Here is a 17,667-nt window from a genome sequence, read left to right as displayed (position 1 = left end):
GTTTCAGGTCGAAGATTGGTGGGATGATATATTTTTTTTCTTCAATATTCTGTATAATTTGAATGGATGTGAACAATATGATGAGACTAATCTAGGAAATTCTGTTCCCTCATTATTTTGTTCAAATGAGTCACTTAAAATGTATACCATTGTGCTAATGTATTTTTAAAAAAATATTTTTTACTCTTAAGTAGTTATGGTGGTCGCCATGTTTGACAGGGATTGAGGAACCATATTGTTTTACTTTCTTTCAAAAAGTTTAGTAGTAATTGAGTTCAGGTATTGATTTTTGTGCACGAATTGTGAACAAGACATTACCTTTGTAACTAGAAATCTGGAACATCTAGCTACAAACTTTTTTCATAACCGACCTAATTATGGTATGGTATAGGGGTTGATTCATTTTACATATATTTCTATGTTAACAAATTGAAGATTCATAACCATTTATGGATGGCTATCCTACAATATTGGGCTATTTGATAGATCAGCAAAAAATCTTTTTTTAATCATTCTAGTTTTTGTTGATTCCATGCTAGTATCATGGCAGTTTGTTTGGCATTGCATCTATACTGGTTGGTTAGTAGAGTGAATGTTCACACAACATTTACCCTAAACGCTTAAAAGATGATATTTGCTATGGTTGGTTCCATTTGGCCCATTGAGCGAACTGATGACATATGTGACTAGTAAGGTTAAATGTAAATTTGATGCACCAATGACAGGCCATGTGTCATGTTTTTCAAAAATCTTCAAACGAAACTTAATGTGGTAAACCTCGATCAACAATGTGGAGTGGAATGTAAAGTGTCTTAGGATAAGACAAGCTACATTTATCATTGAATAGGCTATTGTATGATGTCAAATCACTGGATATGATTAATCAATCTATTTTAACAAGAGTAACATGGCATGTGTCGCAAGTAGAGCAGGAGCTGTTGACTCTTACTGAGCAGCTGCTTTCCCCCTGTTTTTACAGTCCATGTTGCTCTACCTTTAACGGTAATTTTCTGTGTACATAGTGTGTACAGACTGCTACTGGTCTTTTCCGAGATTTTCTTTTGGTCATGGGTTTGTCTGCTTTTCTTAGGTCTTGAATTAATGTTTTTTTTTATTGCAGACTTTATACATTGAATCATAAGTAGGTACTGTAAAGTAGTTGGACTGGACTGGAATGGTGGAAAAGAAATTTGAATTGTCCCTTTTTGTGGGAAAAAAATTGGTTATTTAGGGAATCACTGAAGTATGACTGGAGCTGGCCCCCTCTTTTGCAGTCAGTGCCCCCCCCCCCCCCCCCCCCCCCCCCCGCTTTAAGAAAATTTCTGGACAAGGATTTTTTAAATGAGGGAAGGGACATAATTTCCATTAAATAAATATAAACAGCCTGGCAGAGCAAGGCAAACAAATTTTGGATGCTTTTATACTAAACATTTATATATATCTAGAAAAACATGAATTTTTTTGGCGATTAAAAGTGGAATAGCATACGCCCTCTCGCGACCCCCCCTCCCCTGGATCTGCAACTATATGTGGTATCTTCAAATTGTTTTTGCAAAAGTTCTGAAAGTGCCGAAAATTATGACACTCTGAGGCTTAAAAAGGAGTATTAGATTAAACATCTATGTTTCAATGGGAGATTGCTTGATTTTTATACATGTTTCACAGCTTAAGGATGCTTCCCAGTGCATTGGTATTGCTGCCAGACAGACAATTAAGAGAAGTCCAGGTTATGATATATCGATACCTCCGTCACTAAATTAAGTTTATAGTTTTAATTTAACCCAAACAGATACAAAAAAAATCATAATTTGTTTAAACACCATTACTATTGCTAAACTATGCCTCAGGTTTTGTATCATGTTATATAAGAAGCCACAATCAGAGATTTGGTTTTCAACAGGCAACTTTACAGACCCCTAAAACTCTGGCTGCATGGGTTCTATAACACTCCGAGACCATGCAACTTTCTTAACAAAGAATACCAGAAAAACTGCAATTTTTATGCAAATATTGATGAAAATGTCTGTTTCAAATTCACATTTCGGTCGCAGCTTAATTTAAAATTTGATCAATATTTGCAATAAAAAAAAAATACCGTTTCAAAGTATTCAAATCTGAACTCATTGGCTCTCTTTAAGACAAAAATAAGAATTTATCACTCCACAAAAAATATTTTATTAAACAGTTCTTAAATAATAATAAATACAATATACAACAAATGTATCACAAACTAATAAAATTTATTTAACTTTATAAATATAACTATATGTTATATATAAAAATAAGAAGATGTGGTATGATTGCCAATGTGACAACTCTCCACAAGAGACCAAATGACACAGAAATTAACAACTATAGGTCACTATACGGCCTTCAACAATATATACACCATATATATTTAATATACTGTAAATTATAAAATTATAAAACAGATGTAGAAAATAAAATTGTGAATCTTTAGCAATCAGTACATGTCAATCATTAACAATCAGTACATGTCATGAAAAAAATAACAAGAATTTAAGGGCAATTAATAAAAAGTTCTCCCTGAAATAGCAGTTTGAAAGTGGAAAAAAATGTTATCTTAAATCAGACTTTAGTATAGTTATAAACAAGTAAAACTGTGAGCTACTGCTCACTGATGATACCCCCCGCCAAAATATTTCGGAAAACAGGAAGTTGTTGAGTGATGAATCTGAAAATGTATACACACTGTATAGCTGACTTATATAAACCCTGAAACCAAATTTCAGAAATCCTTGTCAAGTAGTTCCTGAGAAAAATATGACGAAAATTTTCAACTTGGCTGTCATGTGTAAAATAATACAAGTATTCGGTAAACAGGAAGTTGTTGAGTGATGAATCTGAAAACGCATCACACGGGGTAACTTACTTCTATAAACCCTGAAACCAAATTTCAGAAATCCTTGTCAAGTAGTTCCTGAGAAAAATGTGACGAAAATTTTCAACTTGGCTATCATGTGAAAAATAATACAAGTGTTCAGTAAACAGGAAGTTGTTGAGTGATGAATCTGAAAACGCATCACACGTTGTAACTTACTTATATAAACCCTGAAACCAAATTTCAGAAATCCTTGTCAAGTAGTTCCTGAGAAAAATGTGACGAAAATTTTCAACTTGGCTATCATGTGTAAAATAATACAAGTGTTCAGTAAACAGGAAGTTGTTGAGTGATGAATCTGAAAACGCATCACACGGTGTAACTTACTTCTATAAACCCTGAAACCAAACTTCAGAAATCCTTGTCAAGTAGCTCCTGAGAAAAATGTGACGAAAATTTTCAACTTGGCTATCATGTGTAAAATAATACAAGTGTTCAGTAAACAGGAAGTTGTTGAGTGATGAATCTGAAAACGCACTACACGGTGTAACTTACTTATATAAACCCTGAAACCAAATTTCAGAAATCCTTGTCAAGTAGTTCCTGAGAAAAATGCGACAAATATATTCATGGGACAGACGGACTGACAGATGGATGGATGGACTGATGGAAGGACAGACAGAGGTAAAACAGTGTACCCCCACTTTTTTAAAGCGGGGTATAATTATTTGTTAAAAATGAAACATACATCTATCCCCATTTAATACTGTAATCTCTTGAATTTTTCTTGTAATTAAAGCTTAATCAATAGTTATTATTTTCAGTAGCTAAATACAAATTTTTGCTGGACTTTTCAGGCTTTACCACTTTACTGCTGGAATAACTTAAGATAAGTTTCAATTCTTTTATTTGTTTTTGGGCTCATAAATATATGCATGTCTTTGTATGAGATTCTAATATACCCCAAGTTGTATTTTTTTTTAAACTTGCATCATACTGAGTCCTACAGTAGTCAATTAAAATTCAATATATGTGGATGTCATGTTTAACAGTTAAAAGTTTTTAATAAAAATATTACAGAGATAGGTAAAAAAAAAAGGCTTACTGCAACAAACTACATAAAAATCCAACAACCATCACTGAAAAATAATATCCAATTCACCAATGAAAATCTACAAATATAATGGCATGAGTGTTCATGTACAGGTTATGTAAAAGGCATAGGTGTTAGCAATTATCAAATAGAAACCAAAAAATATATGTCTGTTTCCTATAGCTACATCCTGATTGACCCCAAGTTTAATCGCTAACCCTCAAAGATTTTATTACCTTTCCAAAATGTCATTCACGAGTTTCGTGGCTTGGATTATTCAGTAAATTTGTATTAAATAAGATCGACCAATATTGAGTGAAAAAGTTGTCAGAACATCAGAAATTACAAAATTAATGTGCAGCGTGCATTAGGTTATAACTGTATATTTAACATGTTTAAGTAAAAAAGTTGGATTGAACTTCTAAAGAACATGTAATATTTTTGGAAGTAAAAAAAATCCTGACCGACCAACCATTTTTTTTTTTAACTGAACATGCTGAAGGCAGGAATCAGACATGTGTATATTTTGTTTTTCCGAAATAAATTTGGATTGAATCATTTACAGCAACAGTTTTGAAGTCCCATGAAAACCTAACTTGTTTTATCAATGCATTCCTAAAAAGAAGACCATAATTCGAGTCTTGTTTTTTTTTAAAATTTCCCTGATACATTAACAAGCAAGACAACCTTACCTACAAATTACTGTAAACGAGCAACTATAAAATGACATATCTGAATTTTAGGCCAGAAATTTGAGTACTGAATTAGAAATATTGGATAACAAAAATTGCCTTTTTTATTATTATCATTTTAAAGAGTTTTCATTGAAAGAAAAACATTCGTTTCTAGAATCACTTGCATAAAAAATTTGGAAAAGTGTCTTAAATAATAAAACAAATACTTAATAAAAGGAGAATGTGTCTGCAGACATGAAAGCCCCCGCTCAAGTTTTGCAATGAAAATGGGATGGACGGAAAGCTGGAAGGATGGAAAGACGGAAGGTCAAGGGTAACACTTAATGCCCGCGTTGCCTAAGGCATGGGCATAAAGATATGAATTTTCTAATAACCTTTTGTAAACTACATACATAAACCATATCAATTATTTCATTGTATTACATCAGATGGAAAATTTAATTCTTTTTCTCCTTTTGAAAACTTCAAATTAAAACTTCAATATAGCTCCTTTAAAGTAACGTTTCTGTTTTTTAACCAATAAAAGAATGTATCAATAATTACCCTATAAATTTTCACGAACCCACAGTAAATCAAATCTAAAATTAATGGAGAATGTGTCCATGGGACACAGATGATGCCCCCGCTTGCATATAACATTATAAAGGGACATAACTCAAGAACGGTAAAAGTAATGCAACCCAAATTCAAATTTTATCTGTGTTGTGAGGTCATAAGCATTGTGTATAAGTTTCATAACATTTGGTTGAGGCAAACTAAAGTTAATAGAATGGAAACCAAATTTGTGGATGTACTTACAGACGAACAAGGGTAACACTTAATGCCCCCTCCGGTGACGGCGGGGGCATAAAAATATATAGAATAGATGTGGCCTTTGATGACATAGAATTAACACAGTAAAGGTTTCCGCTCCTCTAAGCTGATCCTTCTGCCAATACACGAGTCCTGACTCACACTTGACTCCGTACTCTCAAGTCTCTGACTGCGATCACATGTTTTTGGTCTGACATTGACTTCACTTTCTATTGTCTCCATTTTGTTCTTTTCATTTTTCAAATTTATTATAATGTGATCATACCCCTCAAAGTTTTTGTCATTTTCGTCCATTTTGTTTACTTGACCTTTTTCTTCTGTGACTTGAGTTTTCTCGTTGTATTTCATTTGACCTTCATCTTGACCTTCCTCTTTCTTTTGAATGTCATCACCCGGTTTTCCGATTGCATCATAAAATCTCTGCCAAAAATGTTGTGCTATAGTTTTGTCTGTAAAATCTAGGAATGTCTTTCCCATCAATTTTGCTGGAACTTTACATTTTCCATATTTGATCAAAATCAGAACATCCTTCCGCTGAAAAAAAATTAACAATAACTTTTTCATTTAAATACACATAACAAGAGTGCACACGCTGAAATGTCTCGCCTTCTTTACTGACCATTGATTTTATGTTGATAGTCCTAAATATAAAGCTTTACTAAAAGTATCACATAAACTTGACATGATCCAAGAAAATGAGGTCAAGGTCAGATAAACCAAACCAGAAATACATGTACACCTTACAATCATTCAATACAACAAATATAGTAGACCTATTGGTTATAGTTTAAGAAAAACAGTCCAAAACACAAAAACTAAACATTAAGCAATGAACCATGAAAATGAGGTCAAGGTCAAATAAAACCTGCCAGACTGACATGTACATTGTAAAATATTTCCATACACCAAATATAGTTGACCTATTGCATATAGTATTAGAAAAAAAGACCAAAACACAAAAACTTAACTTTAACCACTGAACCATGTAAATGAGGTCAAGGTCAGATGACACCTGCCGGTTGGACATGAACACCTTACAATCATTCCATACACCAAATATAGAAGACCTATTGCTTATAGTATCTGATATATGGAGTTGACCACAAAAACTTAACCTTGTTCACTGATCCATGAAATGAGGTCCACGTCAGATGAAAATTGTCTGACGGGCATGAGGACCTTGCAAGGTACGCACATATTAAATATTATTATAGTTATCCTATTACTCATAATAGAGAAATTAACATTACAAAAAATTTGAACTTTTTTTTTCGAATAGTCACTAAACCATGAAAATGAGGTCAAGGACAATGGACATATGACAGACGGAAACTTCATAACATAAGTCATCTATATACAAAGTATGAAGTATCCAGGTCTTCCACCTTGGAAAATATAAAGCTTTTAAGAAGTTGGCTAATACCACCGCCGCCAGATCACTATCCCTATGTTGAGCTTTCTGCGACAAAAGTCGCAGGCTCAAAAAAAATGAAAGAGAATATAATTATGACAACCAACAAAGTTGCAAATTTACATGTAAAAAAAAACCCAAAAAGCTTACTCTTGTATAAACTGTTTCAAAATAAAATGAAAAGGTTAGTGCAAAGTCTATATTGTTTCAATTAAAATCCTGAACCCAATATTGAAAGGTTATCTGATATTTAAATGAGTAGTAAAATAATCCAAATTAATATGGTTGGAGGTGACACATGATAATATTATAAAAACTTTATAACTGTTACAAGCTTTCAACAAAAAAATATATCCAAAGAGGCAGAAGGGGTTTAAAAATTAAAAAATAGAATTGAAAATAACTATTTGGCTCATTTTGAGAGGGGTGTGACAAAGTCTCCAGGGGAACTTCTTTTATGCGGAACAAATATAGGTTGACACCTCAGCTATAATTATTTTCGATTCACACAATTTGAGCTTGAGTTTAACCTCTTTTGTCACCAGGGAGGTCTTAGTGCACAACTTCCTTCATAAAACAGCAAAATTCAACTTGTTAACACTGACAGCTAGACTTTAGAAAACGTAGTTCTTTGAACATTTTTTTTTCTTTTAGTCTTGCTTAATCATGTGTTCATCCATCACTATCATCTACTCAGGATCTTTTATCAGACTTGGTTGTACCCTGTTTCAATTTGGTAAGTTAAATAAGAATATTAACTACACCTCCAAAATAACAACCAAGGGAAATAACTCAAATATAATAAAGAAAATTTTAGAAAATTTTTACCAGCAACCCATTTATTACAAACCTGTGAACAAATCTGTAATCAAAATTATGCTTTTGTTTGAACAATTTTCATATTCACTAAATATAAATTTGTTTTTATAATTATGTTTGCATTGTAGGAATAATTATAAGAATACTAAAGTATTGGCAAACAGTTAGTTGATGAGCATTTAATGTGAAAACACATCATTTAGTATGGCAAGCTCACATGAAGCTTTTTACCAAATTACAAGATGCTGAGATTTGTAGTTCCTGAGAAAAAAGTGACGGAACAGATGGGCACACATTTGTAAAACAGTATAGTCCTCTCTCCTTCGAAGTGGGTTATAATTAAGTTATTTAAATTATGGAATGTTTAAGACTGAAAGTGGAATACCAAATTTCGTGAATTTCGTGGGCGTAGGTAAATCATGAATTTAAAAATCCAAGTATTAATAACCACAAAATCATATATCTACGAAAACACATTTTTTTCTGAATTTATGAAAATGGAAAATAACGAAAATAAATGTAAGTTAAGTAGTTAAGATTTTTTATTATATGTAGTGTGTGTGTGTATGTGTGCGTGTGTGGCATTTATCAAACATGATGCATCTGATTAGAATAATTTTACAACTACAGATTCATTTATTTTTGTGGATACCAATTTTTAATAAATTAATGAAAAATCACTTTTTCTTGGATATTTGATTTTGTGTTTTTGTCATAGTCTCAATACAAGCCTATAAAACATTCGTATTTCTTTGAATATTTAAATTCCTGGTTAAACAATACCCATGAAAATTGGTATCACACTATATAGCTAATAATAATGATTCCACAGTATTCAGCAAAGATACCAGTGACAACTGGCATTGTCAGTTTATTTTCGACTTATGAGTTTGAATATCATTTTGGTATCCTTTGCCTCTATTTGAAATTCTTATTATTTCATCAATGTTTTATATAGCACCTTACCTGGGATATAGCCCTATTGTGAGCTTGCTGAAGTTCAAACTGGCCCCACATTGATTTCAAGAAATTCTTTGACATAACAACAACTGTTTTTCTACTTTTGTAAATTGAATCCATGACGTTTTCTGCAATGGCCATACCTGTATAAAAGATGTCATCATAAAATGACACAGATGTGTAAAAATATGACATTGTTGATTAGGGATAGTTTTGTGAAATGCCTTTTTTGTGGTATTCAGTGCAAGCTGTAATAATTTTCTGCAAATTTGAAACTTCATATTTACTTGGTCAAGGAGACTAAAATTTCAGAAATAAAAGCTGAAGAGTTAAGAACTTAAACAAATAGTCTGACCCCTCCACATGTAAATCTTGCCTTTTCCAAGTCAGGAAACTTGGCATAAGTTGTCTTTTACATAATTATGTTTTTGTCTACCAAAGAATTTGGTGTTCTTACCTACACTAACAAGATTACCTACATGTACCTTTTTTTTTCTTTAAAAAAATATCCTAAACAAACATACATTTTGTTTGGTTATCTTCTATTAATATCATTTCCCAAATTATGAAATAAAATAGATTGTAATTCTTATTTCAAATCAAAATTAATCAATCATTTAGTCTGTCATGTGTTGCTATTGTTTTTTTTTTTTAATTGTTTCAAAAATTCCTTTCTTCAATAAGGGGAGATAACCCCATTTGGTAGATATTTTGTCGACAATGTCACTTCTATCATTCATATAGTATTTATTTTCTATAAGACTATCAAGACTTGTCTAATTGTATAAATAAGAAATGGTAATCATACCTGGCACAAAATCTTTAAAGTCAATGTTAACATGGTAACCATTTTGTACAAGATTAGTAAACAGTGTTTCTTTCACCCATTTTTCATCCTCGCTACTGTAGGATATAAACACATCATATTCTAACTTATGCTGCGGAACTGAAAAATAAATTTATTGATCAATTTATTGATTTTTTTTTTTGGCTCAACATCAAGAAGAAAATATTTAGTGCATACTGTATGGAAGAAATTTTAGTGAGGGATTTATTTCTGCTAATTTTGTGATTAACATAAAATACCAAAAACATTCCTGTGGTGAGTTTGTTCTTTAAGGAAGATCAGTTTAAAGAAAAAAAAACCTGAAAAATAAAACCTCGCGAACAGGTTTGGCTTTTGATGATACAAGAATTTAAAATTCACATTATAAATCAAATTAAATTATTCAGGATGAGAAGTTTTTCTGGTAATTAATTTTTCCTAATTTGGTAAAAACAATTATTCCATTATTTATTTATCAATTTGCATACAAACCTTCATAATGCTCTAAGTCAGGATCTTCCCAATCAATTTTTTCATTATGTTTTCTTCTACAAACAGCAATCACTATAGAAACGATAAACATCAGAACAATGAAGGCTGCCCCGCCAGAAATAGCTATGAGAAGCCATACTTTGACTTCACCACTTCCCCCTGGATTCACATCTCTCAGTAAAGTTATATTCCTTGAATCAGATCCATAACCGTTCTTTCCATAACACTGGTACACTCCCAAATCATCTACCTACCAATACATAAGCTATGTCGTGACAATTTGCAAACCACAGGGCCAAAAATAAAATTTAAATCGTCTGATGTTGCCTATCTACCCAAGTTGCCAACCATAGGTCCAAAAATAAAATTAAAATTGTTTGATGTTGCCTTCCTACCCACCTAAAAAGCAGCCTTCCCAAAAAATTTTATGACACAAATTGTTTCAATTTAAAAAAAAATTCTTTTCTAGATCTAACGTCTTTTCTTGTCTCAAACATGTAACTTATGTTGTTGGCCAAAAAAAAAAATCCCTACCTACCTACCCAACCAATGCATGGGTAGGGAACAGCAAACAAAGAATTTGTTAAGGGTGGCCCAGATTATTTATCTTGACAATAGTTAGATTTAATTTGGCTATTCTCTAATGTCCCTTTAGGTCATATAGCTCCTCACTTTTCAAGTACTGATACACCCTTAGCTTTCAAATTTTTGAGTTTGAGCGTTGGTGATGAAGAACAATAGAATCATGAAAAGAACTTTGTACTCACTAAACATGCTAAATGTAAAAAGTGTTATTTTATTTCATTTCACCTAGAAGCAGTTTTCATATTAGTATGCTTTTATCTTTTTTACTCTGTTTTGATCATGTAATAAATGTATCAAATTTACATACATAGTTTACTTTCACTGGTTTGTGGATTGGCATATCATACTATCTGTAGCAGTATACTGATGTTTGGAATTTTAATCGATCAATGAAAAAGTGATGATGATGAAGGTATAGTTGTGATCAATTCTGTCATGTGATCAATTCTGTCACATCTAGCAGTTGCACGGGGGGGTCTCTTCCTATATGAAGGTATATACATATGTGCCGCTGGAATGGGTCCCTTTTTTGATACGTCAGATATATCAATGGGGTGCAATTTTACCGAGGAAATATATCAATAGGTAGTAATTGACCAATTGTGATATATTTAGGTACTATTTGAGCTGATAAATATATGAATGGGTTATGATTTCGCTGTGAAATATATGTATAGGTAGGGATTTCACAATCATTCAATATATGAATGGGGGGTGTTTTTTAAATCCCAGCTACACAACTGTACCCAAAATCCAATGTTGAGACCCCCCCGTGAGCAGTTGTAACATCTGATTTGTTGGTTGAAATTTTTTGATAAAAACACCTCAAACAATCAAATGTTGGGGTTAAAGCTGAAAATGTGGGCCCAAATTTCTATATATATATATTCTAAAATAAAAATAAGGAGATGTGGTTTGATTGTCAATGAGACAACATTTTTCTTTACTCTTTATATTTTTTGATCCTTATTCTCTAGGCTTTTATTTTGAACATCCTCTTCTTTATTTCTTGGGCCTCTTTTTCTCTATTCTTTATTTATGTGGTCCATTATTCTCTATTCTTTATTTATGGGGCCCATTATTCTCTATTCTTTATTTATGGGGCCCATTATTCTCTATTCTTTATTTATGGGGCCCATTATTCTCTATTCTTTATTTATGGGGCACATTATTCTCTATTCTGTTAACCCCTTCCAGACCCTCAATATAATAATTAGGACAAGTGGTATGATTGCCAATGAGATAACTATCCACCAGAGTTTAAATGAAGGGGGTGTAAGCTATTATAGACAAAGTGTACAGCCTTCAATCAAATGAGAAAAACCAATACTGTATAGATGGCTATAAAAGGCCCCAATATGAAAAATGTGAAACAATTCAAAAGAGAAAACTAACGGCATAATTCATACCAAAACAATTTACAAAAAAAACAAATATGAGAAATGAACGGACGACAATCACTTAACTACAGACTCCTGGTATGGGACAGTCACATAAAGAATGTGGCGGGGTTAAACATGTTTGTGAGTGCTCAATCATCCCCCTGATCTTGGAGTGTTGTAACAGCACAACAGAAGAACAAACTGTAAAAATCAGTTACAAGACAAAATTGATCACATGACAGAATTGATCACAACTACCTTCAGTTGGTCTAACTCGGTATAAGGTAAGCAGACCTTACTTACAGATATATTCTGTATCTGTAACATTAGAACAGTCTGACTTTCAAGGTTGAAGATCTGATATTCCAGGTTAGTGTTATTATCATACAATAAATCACCATTTTTACTCCACTGCATTTTTTCCGGCTGTAAAGAAAAAATAAAAAATATACAAAGTATTTAAAGGGGCATTGGCTGTCAAATTCATGTTCACCGATTTGACTCAAATTCTCATATTTGATTTATAACATACTAAAACCTATATCAAAATAATTAAAAGTCTAAAAATAAACAATTTACAATGCACAGACTCGATAATATGTATCAGCATTTTGTGTGTATTTTAGTTAAGACACCATCTAATTAAACATCAAGGTGACCTCAGAAGACTGCCTACATTCATATAACCTGATATATATATATTATAACATGGCATTTTTTCATATCAGACCCCTTATCAGCCCTAGGTCATGATATCAGCCCGAGAGCCAACAGGCTCGAGGGATGATTTTGACCATGGGCTGATAAGGGGTCTGATATGAAAAATGACATGTTATGTTCTTTTTATCATATACCTCAGCAGAAGCCATACAGACATGAAAACTTTTTCAAAACTTTATAAAATTCATTTATTGTATTATTTGTTTTGCGTTTTTTAATAATATATTTTCCTATTTCCTAATATTCCTTCTGTTATTCTACTTAGCTATCTTTTTCACTTTTATAAAAATGTACCACTGAGGTTTATTTTCCGGAATTTGCAGAATGACGTCGAAATGCTTTGCGATTACGTTAAAGAAAGGCATGCGATAATAACCGGAAGCAGTTGATATAAACCGGAAACAGTTGATATATACCGGAAGCAGTTGATAACAAAAGTCAAATCACACGGCTAAGACAATTCTTCAAATTTATTGAATAAATATATGTGTAAATTAGTTTTATCAAGGGGTACAATTATACCATTATTTTCTACAAGTATATGATAAAAACATATTAAACATAATATAAATAGATATCATACTCATGCAATTGGATTTTTCTAGGTCTGTTTGATTTCATATTTCAGGTATAATAAAATGCTCCGCTGGGCGCAGCTTGATACGACCGCAGAGGTCCAACCCTGAACAGTTGGGGCAAGTATGGACACAACATTCAAGCTTGATACAGCACTAAATTTGGCTTGTGATTAAATATTTGACACAGCATAGGTTTCTGACACAGAATGAATGTGGTCTAAGAACTTAAAAAATTTTAATTTACCTATTCAAACCATATCATTATTATTTGCTTTTATATATAAATCAGAAATAACCAATTTAAAATGGAAAATTTTAAGGAAAAAAAAAAATCCCTCCCCCAAATTTTTTGAACCCCCTTATGATTCATCACCCCCACACTCAATCCCAGCCTTCCCTTTGTGGTATGGTACCTTACAGTACAATTTCAGAGATATCCATAAACTTGAACACAAGTTATTGTCTGGAAACTAGAAAATGCTTATTTTTGGCCCCTTTTTGGCCCCTTATTCCTAAAAGTTTTGGGCAATTACCCCCAAACTCAATTCCAGCTTTCCCTTTGTGATATGGAACCTTGCAGTACAATTTCAGAAAGATCCATACACTTACACACAAGTTATTATCATGAAACTAGAAAAATGCTTGTTTTTTGCCCCTTTTTTGGCCCCTAATTCCTACAATTTTGAGGCAATTACCCCCAAAATCAATCCCAACATTCCCATTGTGATATGGAACCTTGTGGTACAATTTCAGAGAGATCCATACACTAACACACAAGTTATGTCTTGAAGTTACAAAAATGCTTATTTTTGGTCCCTTTTTGGCCCTAATTCCTTAACTGTTGGTACCATAACCCCAAAATCAATCCCAACCACCTTTTAGTGGTATTGAATCTTATGGTAAAATTTCATAGAGATCCATTCACTTAAACTAAACTTAGAGTGCGAAAACCAATGTGTCTTCGGACGACGCCAACGTCATACCAATATACGACCGCAAAATTTTTTGCGGTCGTATAAAAATATGTTAATAATCCTTTTTACCTGTATAACAATGACTTTTTGTAGATCGAATCAGTCAATCAAATGGTTTACCCTCGTTTCACTTCCAATATTGACATTCTTTTATTTTTAATAGCTGAACTAGTTCATGCATAACCCATCTCTAGCTAAGAGGTTCAATTGAAGTTCACATGAATATTGATTTAATGAGGTTGAATTATTCACTTGCAATTTAATTCATTAGCGATGTTTCTTTGCTTATTTTGACAAAACTGAACCAAACTGGCTGTTAAAAATTAGAATTCACAACTCATAAACTGGGGTTCAAATTAGTGTGGGTCCGAGGTCCGGGACCTGTCTTTTCTAGGAGAGGACTTTTCATTTTTAAATTACAAAAGTCATGGACCTACCATTTTTTACACTGATGCTTTATACACGACCATTGATTTCTTATGGAGGACCTATCACTTAAATTTTAAATGGTCCTGGACCTTTCATTATTTACAGCAAATTTGAACCCCTGATATATTAAAGTGTTTTATAATTGTACGTAGTTCATATCAGTTTATTTATGCAAAAATGTGAATCTGATTTCTTTGTAGATTTTCTACTTGATAGCCATAATGGTGGTGTACTTATGTGTTGCAATAAATAGCATGTATGATTTTCAAATATATTTACTAAATTTAAAAAAATGCATGACAAAAATCTCTGTTTTGTTGATGTTGTTTTGCTGATCATTTAGTCTGATTAGTTTCTCCCTATCTTCTTTAGTTTTTGTTCAAAACACAAGAATGTGTCCATAGAACACGGATGCCCCACTCGCACTATCATTTTCTATGTTCAGTGGACCATGAAATTGGGGTCAAAACTCTAATTTGGCATTAAAATTAAAAGATCATATCATAGGGAACATGTGTACTAAGTTTCAAGTTGATTGGACTTCAACTTCATCAAAAACTACCTTGACCAAAAACTTAAACCTGAAGCGGGACAGACGGAAGAACGAATGGACGCACAGACCAAAAAACATAATGCCCATCTACTATCGTAGGTTGGGCATAAAATAATCCTCTTTTAAGAGCAATCACTCTTATAAAGAGTGACAGTCTACTAAACTATATCCGAAAAATTTGACTTGTTAGTAGATCTTGCCTTGCTGATAATTTTTTGTGATTTAAAGTGTCTATTTATCTATTATCAGACTCGGTGAACACACAATATTTTTCTGGATTTTAACAATAAAAAAAAAACAAGCATTCTGTGAGTATTGCATGGCAATACATAGTCCCCTACCGGTTAAAAATTCATCGTAATCGAGCAAACCTACCACTAAATTCTTCAAACAATTTACTAAAGAAAAGGAAAAAAATCCAAAATGTCATTTATCTTAATACAATGTCTTTTACAAATCTTTAAAAAAAAAAAGAGTTATTTCCCTTTGAACAGAAATCTAGTAATTAATACAGTCAGGGGTACTACTTGTACAAGTAATCTTTATTTACTTGAAGAAGTAAATTAAATATACTTATATAAGTTAATTATAATGTTTGAATAATCTCCCCTTAATTTTCTCAAAAATTTACTTGTATAAGTAATTTTTTTTTACAATCCTACAAAAATTCTCAAGTTTTGAGATGTAAAAACATGTCTTTAACAATTTTTCTCAGGTTAGCTCATAATTTTTGATTAGAGTTCAATGTTTCATCACATTAATTCAACAAAAAAACTGATTGCGCAAAGATCTTAAGTATTTGCGCAAGGCCTTCAAAAATTGCCCCTTGGGGGCTTGTAAATGAGCAGTGTTCTGAAGATAACAGACAAATGAGATTTTCATTGTCCATGAAATTACACTTAAATGATTAGTAAAGACATCTGCAAAGGACAGACAATCAAAAATTCTATTAGAGCAAAGAAGTCCTAAGAATTCAAGAAAAGAAGATAGGATGACATTTTTACTTGTATAAGTAAAAAAATCTGAATGTCTAAGGGACATAACTAAGACCATTTTTTTTTTTACCTATACAAGTAAATAAAATACACTTGTATAAGTATCCTACAAATTTACTTATATAAGTATATTAATATTTACTTCTTCCAGTAAATAAAAATTACTTGTACAAGTAGTACCCCTGACTGTAATAAGTATTTTATCAAAAATTTAATTCTAGGGAAAGTTAAAAAATGAGTTAATTCCCTTTGAACAGAAATCTAGTAATTAACTTGTATTTCATCAAAAATTTAATTCTAGGGAAAGGGCTTTAACTGAACAAGGAGAAAAGCTAAAATCTTGAAAATCAAACTTCAACTGTAATTTGTCATGATAAAACAATACACCAAATATCAAATCAATATCTTCAAGCATGAAGAAAAAAAGTCTGGAAAACTGATTTGCCGGACTGAAGGATTGACAGACGGACGGACGGATGGACAGACAGAGGGACAGAGTGCAAATCTTAAGTCCCCTTCGACTTCGTCGATAGGGGACTAAAAAGCTGACCTTACCGATCCTATTTTTTTTTCAGGATGCAACTGGAATCACACATATATTTTTATTTTGCCTTAACTAACCCATTTATCATTTTTTAGCTGATAAATAAATTACCGTTGACATTTCAGTCCCAACATCAAAGGTACAGCTGATATTTGTACTGGATCCCAAAAATACTTTCTGTTCTTGGTCTAATGGTACAGTATGAACAATTCTAGGATGAGTAACAGGAAAAGCCTCTGTAAAAAATTAATATATTATAAAATAAACAGCTGCGCCATGAGCGCATGATACGCCCGTCATCTTGTGTGTGAATTTTTATGCAATAATCATAAATAGTTTCTGACATACGGCCTGACATGCGAAAACCCCCTTTTTTTACAAAAAACTCAATATCTCTAAAATAAAATTTTGAATCAAAACCAAAAAGTATACAGATCTTTAGATTAATATAACTAAAAAGTGTGTAAAATTTTAAGCAAAAATCATAAATCGTTTTTGAGATACGGCGCGACATGTGAAAAACCCCTCCCCCTTTTTAAAAAAAATACTCAATATCTCTAAAATAAAATTTTGAATCATCACCAAAAAGTATACAGATCTTAAGATTAATATAACTAAGAAGTGTGTAAAGTTTTAAGCAATAATCATAAATTGTTTTTGAGATACGGCGCGACATGTGAAAAAAAAACACACACCTGTTTTAGTTATTAAGTCCCGTAACTCAAAAAGTTTTAATCTTATTTTCACCAAAACGTATACAGATCGTTTGACCATCATAAGAAACAACTATGTTAAGTTTCATGAAATTTGGATAAGTCGTTCTCAAGTTACGGTGCGACATGTTTACACCGGACAGATAGACGACATTTGTATACAATAATACGTCGTAAAAAAATCACTTCTTAATCCTCCAGTGTTTAAATTTAAAGTTATGTGTATGATCAAAACCTGTTCTT

General features: G+C 32.2%; 1 protein-coding gene across 2 annotated transcripts in view; it reads right to left on the bottom strand.

Moving 5' to 3' along the window:
* LOC127718074 (interleukin-1 receptor accessory protein-like 1-B) overlaps positions 1-17,667 on the bottom strand; it is a 40,054-nt gene that overhangs the window by 13,716 nt on the left and 8,671 nt on the right. The window contains exons 4-9 of one of the 2 annotated variants that reach the window (XM_052223973.1): positions 16,823-16,947; positions 12,222-12,344; positions 9,952-10,201; positions 9,442-9,579; positions 8,640-8,776; positions 2,152-5,977 (exon numbers count right to left, since the gene is read on the bottom strand). In XM_052223973.1, the coding sequence (XP_052079933.1) occupies positions 5,519-5,977; positions 8,640-8,776; positions 9,442-9,579; positions 9,952-10,201; positions 12,222-12,344; positions 16,823-16,947 (1,232 nt within the window). In that variant the 3' untranslated portion in view covers positions 2,152-5,518. Of the gene's footprint in view, positions 1-2,151; positions 5,978-8,639; positions 8,777-9,441; positions 9,580-9,951; positions 10,202-12,221; positions 12,345-16,822; positions 16,948-17,667 lie in introns of those variants that run through there. The other variant, XM_052223974.1, reaches the window with a different exon arrangement.

This window comes from Mytilus californianus, unplaced genomic scaffold (assembly GCF_021869535.1).
Source record: "Mytilus californianus isolate M0D057914Y unplaced genomic scaffold, xbMytCali1.0.p SCAF_10, whole genome shotgun sequence".
NCBI classification, from domain to species: domain Eukaryota; kingdom Metazoa; phylum Mollusca; class Bivalvia; order Mytilida; family Mytilidae; genus Mytilus; species Mytilus californianus.
Note: the sequence above shows the minus strand (reverse complement) of the source record. Positions and strands in the feature narration are given on the sequence as shown.